The sequence below is a fragment of the Spermophilus citellus genome (genome assembly GCF_964194105.1).
Source record: "Spermophilus citellus genome assembly, chromosome: 3".
NCBI lineage: Eukaryota > Metazoa > Chordata > Mammalia > Rodentia > Sciuridae > Spermophilus > Spermophilus citellus.
Window position 1 is genome coordinate 190,162,757 of NC_138184.1, and position 6,000 is coordinate 190,168,756.

The 6,000-nt window shown below is 33.6% G+C and overlaps 1 protein-coding gene across 1 annotated transcript in view; it reads right to left on the reverse strand.

Moving 5' to 3' along the window:
• FOXP2 (forkhead box P2) overlaps nucleotides 1–6,000 on the reverse strand; it is a 561,440-nt gene that overhangs the window by 61,661 nt on the left and 493,779 nt on the right. The window contains exons 8-9 of the mRNA XM_081286102.1: nucleotides 2,119–2,256; nucleotides 805–1,017 (exon numbers count right to left, since the gene is read on the reverse strand). Coding sequence (XP_081142228.1) covers nucleotides 805–1,017; nucleotides 2,119–2,256 — 351 coding nt within the window. The remainder of the gene's footprint in view (nucleotides 1–804; nucleotides 1,018–2,118; nucleotides 2,257–6,000) is intronic.

A 6,000-nucleotide genomic window follows, 5' to 3' on the forward strand; every position in this document is an offset into this window, starting at 1 on the left:
GACTGCATAATGGAGCAAGTCATGTGGATTGCCCAAAGCCTCCGGAGAAATAAGGGAGCAATTTCTATTCTGTAGTTGATGGCTGTCTGAAATTCTATTCACAAATCCAAACAGAAACAAAGCCTCAGGAGGTCACAACTGTTTCCTGTACGTTTGCATAATGGGCAGCTTGAAGACAACAGCCCTGATACCTGCTGATCAATTTAACTACTTCAACATGTTTTGTTTGTATTATGTTTATATTTGATGCAGTTTGCTGACAAGTGCAAGCTAGGCCCGAGAAGCCAGCTTGTCAGTTTGATTTATGAGCATATCAAACTGTAACTTTCTACTCGCCACTCCAAACCTACAGTAGCAGTTCATTAATCAGGGGCCTGTGACTTTGAAATCTGTGCTCAACCAGTTTTTCCTCTTGGTTCTCCACCCCCAACTATGGGCTAAATTTGCATGCATGTTTCCTGAGCTGCACCACTGAGAAAAATAAGGTTCCCTCACCAACTTAGATTCTCAGTGAGCACAAGATAATCAGCACTTTGTCCACCACACAGCTTGCTCTTTGGACACTGATTCGTTAGTGAACATTAGACCACAGCAGCTTTGGATTGTGGCTTTCAAGTCCCATGCTACAAGAAAAGGGGAGCAGGAGAGTTCTACTGTCACTGTTATTAAGCTCAGTAAAAATATATAACACTCCATCTTTGACAGCAAGAGCCTTGTTACAGAAAGATCTAAGACTCTCCCTGCCCCTCAAAGCCCCTTCTCAACCTCATACTTTTAGCTATCAATGAGATATCTGGATCCTACCTCTTTTGCTTGCTTGCCAGGGTGCTGCTGCTGCTGCTGCTGCTGTTGCTGCTGCTGCTGCTGTTGCTGCTGCTGCTGCTGCTGTTGCTGTTGCTGCTGCTGCTGCTGCTGTTGCTGCTGCTGCTGTTGCTGCTGCTGCAAAAGCTGAAGATGTAACTGCTCTTGCTGTTTCTTGTAAAACTCTTGTAGTTGTTGCTGAATAAACCATTTTGACTTTAATAAATAAAGGCAAAAGTTTCATGTATTATAAATCTCCTAAACTCTTCTAGACTGGCACATGGCAGAGTAGCCGTTAAGATTCACGAAAAACAACAAAAATGCATTGTATTCAAAGAGACAGCTCTACATACATTTTTTTCCCCCAAGGCAGCTCTGAAACTTTCCAATCCAGAATCCAAAAAATCCTAAACAAGAGGGTATAGAAAATCTGTATTCTAAAGGGCCAGAGCCAAATTAATGCCCTAAATTATTCCATCTGAAGTCCTACTAAGCATATTAAAAAAAAAAATGGTTCTACTCTACAACTTAAAATAATCAAGCTAGCTCCACAAAGTCAGGTTCAATTTTTATTGGAAAAACAATTCAATCTGTCAGATGTTCAGAACAGTGTGAGACTTAGATATTTAGTAACTAGCCTGTCGTCATCAGCACAGATAACAGCAAAGTAATTAACTCTGTAAGAATTTAGGTAAAGCACACTATTTTCTCTATGCTGAGTGAGTTTACAATATAAAGTCAACTTTATATATGCACAAGTCTCCAATAAGGCATATATTAGGAACACTATTTTTATTATTTACAGAAGATGAATTTCATAAACTTGTGGCTTAGCCTCCTAACAATTCTAATAAGTAGACTCTATTTAAATAATGAGCATATTTTTAAAAGGAAAATTTAGGATGGCACTTCTTTATGTCAACAAAATGGTCACTTCAAATTTCATATTTGTATGAACTCACTGGAGTGTTAAAAGTGTTAAGAGTTTTAAAAGCAACAATTATGTGACGTGTATCTTTGGGAGGTTTACAAATCAAGTTATCTAGGCATGTGAATACATGTTAAATACTGATTTATTCCATTTTTAAAGTATCTCTCTTTCTGCTCTGATTCTAGACTTTAATAAATTTAAAAAGTTTAAGGAATCTAATTTTCTGACTCTGTTCCACAATTAAGATGCTATATTTATGTTCTAGCATGCTGCTAGGTTGTGCCTTTAAGTGGAGACCAAGTGGTCAAATATGCCCACCGCACTGTCAACAGGGGCATACACCTCCTGAGTGGCGCTAGAGCACCACAGCAGGTAACCCACATTACCTGCTGCAGCATGACTGCCTGCTGCTGCTGGAGAAGGGCCTGGAGCTGCTGAGGAGATAGGACTTGCTGCTGAAGGATCTGCTGCATTTGTTGAGGGGTGATCACCTGGGGAGTCATCATGGCCACTGACACGGGCACCTTGCAGAGGAAGAAAGGGAAAGGGAGGTCATGATCAAGTGCCTGTTACCCTACTTCGAACCATACATCATTGTTCAGAAGCTCTTCAAGCACTAATATGGCCAATATTTTTATATATTTTAAAACAATTTAAGAAAAGCATTTAAAGTATCACAGCATTTAGCTGCTAGCTTTCTGGAGGCATCATAATTCATCAGACTCCCACTCTCTACTCCACATCTCTTATGTAATATGTGAAGATGTTTGGGTTTGACTAGTGTACTTAAAAATAAACAACTTCACGGCACTGTTCTCAATATTTCACAACTTATCAATGCCACACTGGGGAAAAGGGAAAAGCCTTTTGAAATGTTTTAAAGGTGTGATTAAAATGAATAATAAAGATTAAACAATTGGAAATAATATGCATATATAAAATATATTAATTAGTAAAAAGCATATGTAGAATATACTTGTTTTACACAATCACCAACTTCAAAATTGTATATATACAGAGAATATACAGTGCTAAAAAATGAGCATATGTAACTCATCTAGGAGTATTTATGGATACATATCTATCTGTGAAGAACAGCTATCTAGAGAGGTCCTTTAAAATGAGGAATCAAGCCAGTATTCTAGTTCCTTCTTTAAACATTTTCTTATTTCAAGCAACTAACTTGATATCACACACTCCAGAAATCTAAAGCGTATTCAAAGCCTCATTCATTAAACTGAGAGGAAAAAAAAAAAAAAAAACATAGTTTAAAGTTTCTTTTTGACCATTTCCTTTCTCTTAAAAGTTTGTGAGAATGAAAACATGAGAAAAGAAAAGGAGCAATCAGAGAAAGATAAAGGTAAAAAGAAGCAAGGAAGGAAAATACAGTATAGAGAAAAGCCCCAGAAAGGAGAACTGGGAGAAGATGGGAAAGGCAGAAGCGCTCAAGAGAGTGCAGCCCAAGGTGCATGCTCAGTTCACTCAGGGGCTCTGTGGGAAGCACTGCTCTACTAACCAGCACTTAATCAAACAACTTGTCAATGTGCCAACTTTGCAACCTTTGAAAAAGCAATCACTTTCCTTCCTAGAAAAAACAATTCACTTTTACTGTAAATAAAAGCAAGTATTTATATAAATAACTGCTCTAGAACAAATTTATGGGATAGTGTGTCTTTGAAAATAGAAAAAGATTAATAGGCATGGTTCACAATTTATTTTAATAGTCATTATTAATGCAGTTCAAACTTTTCCAGTCTAGACTTTATGCTATAAAGAGAGGGGAAATTAATAATGAAAGCGAGGTTAGGATTAAAAAAGAAAAAAGAAATCCAGGGTGGATTAATTCCTCTCTCACACAAAGCAACTAAAACAACCTTTATATTTAATACTGAAAAATAGCTATGTCTTCTTTTTTCCTTATTAATAACTTGAAAAATAGATGAATTAGGTCTAATTTTGTAACATGAGAAACACTACAACAGAAGAGAATTCAGTGGCTTTTAAAAATATTCCTGGATTTTTTTTAGAATATACAGAAATATATATATATATATATATATATATATATATATATATATATATATATATATGTAATTCCACTTATTATAATAAAAAGCAGTGGTTGCCCAAGTGTTGTGCTATTTAAAAAATCTGATTGTCAGTTTACTTAATTACTTGTTATTTGATAAACTGACTGTTTAGAATAAGCAGTTTGGAAAAAAATATTTATCTAGAGATACAATTTTTCTTCTCACAATCATCAATCTCTTAATCTCTTCAAATAGCAAAGAATGAAACAGAAATGAAAGGACAGAGAAGGACAGGTTAAAATTTTAAAAGGTGCTAAAACAGATTAGAAATAGACAGAAAAACAGATATAAAGTATACAGATTGATGTGGAAATTACACATATGTGTATAACAATGTACATATAAATATGTACCCCTCTATAAAGTTAATCATAGGATAAGAAGCTTGTCAAATCTAATGCTTTCACTTAATTATCTCTTATCTACAAATAAATGTACTTTATGTACAGTAATCACAAATGAATTTTATGGGAATAGTTCTATGAATAGAGACATGCCATAATACATTGCAATTTTATAGTTCTATTTCAGCCTATGCTGTAATTTGATACTATTATAACTTACTTGGTATATGAGTAAACTTAAGCAAACTATCTACATTTGTATTTTTTTTAGTTCATAAGACCTTTCATTATGTGATTTTAATTATTTTTAAAGGTTAGAATGATTTGTGAATACCATACAAATAGTAGTTATGACATATATATATATATATATATATATATACATATATATATCATATGTATCTCCATTTCCATCCATCACATCATGGCCATCCTGAAATCATATGTGTTTAGTGCTCGGATGTGTGTAATGTGTTGCAAATTTTAAGCAGATTGTGGCTGTTCCTTTAGGAAACTATCACCTAAAACAGACATAAAGATACACCAACTAACATACAACTATTTGACTCTCCATTTTCATAAACACACACACACACACACACACACACACACACACACAGAGATTAATGTGAATCATATAGGTTAGAAAGCAATGGTACATTCCTGAGGAATTTCAAACATTATAAATAAGCCAATACTATCACTAGTTCATCCAAAAATTAAAAAAAAAAACAAAAAACAAAACTACCATTACTAAAAATATAAATTGTCTTAATAAATAGAAATTAAGGGTTTTTTTTCTCCAACAAATGTTAATTACATGTTATATGTAGACTGCTACCTTTGCCTTGTTTGCAAATTATAATTTTTAAAATGTAGAACTCCATTTTTTGGTGATAATTTTTAATGACACATTTTCTTTATTCCCTTTTCATCACTTCTGTTATTGACCATTGCATTTCTTTGCTCCACATGATACTCTAGCAATTGATAAAAAAAGAGAGATGTAACTGAGTACATACAAAAATATTTAGAGATTATAATACTTATTAGTATTGAAACAGACAAAAACATCATTTAAAAAAATACATAAATAACTTTCTGAAAAACTCACAGCTTAGCAAGTACAGTGTTAAACTTAAGAAAATACTTCCCATTAGCTATATAATTGGGTTCATGCCAATATTCTAATGAGAAACCAATAATCAGATTGTGATATATGCAGGAAGGGAAAATTTATCTCAGATCTTTCAGGGATAACTCAAATAAAAATCCAATGGGTCTACCATCAAAAGAATAGCTGATTTAGAGTGAATGTTCTAATGAATACCATAATCTGATGAGTCAACTTCAAGGGCTAAGGCAAGAAACAGAGCCAACACTACAAGATTTCTGATTATTTTTTTTTTTACCTCCTCATAGTTACTTTTTGACAGATATAACCTGCCATAGTTATGAACCAAACAAGGGTTCCATTTACCTTTATGTATTTTCTTATTAGATAATATTAAACCAAAACTTACATGTGTCACTCTGTGCACCAAGAAGCCCTGAGTAATTGGACATAAAGATTGAGTTATATTTATGTAATGAGAGGGAAAATTCTAAAACTGTCTTGAATGAGTCAAATGAGAAAAGTAAAAAGAAAAAAAAATGAAGGGATTATCCTAGAATGAGTAGGTAATAACTTTAAAATATTTATGTTTATAAATGTGTTTTCATTGGAATTTTATCTGTACCTCATTGAAGGGGTCAGAAATATTATTAGGAGACAAAGCAAAGATCATGACTCTACTCAGATGAATTTAAAGAGTGATTGTAGGAATTATAAAAA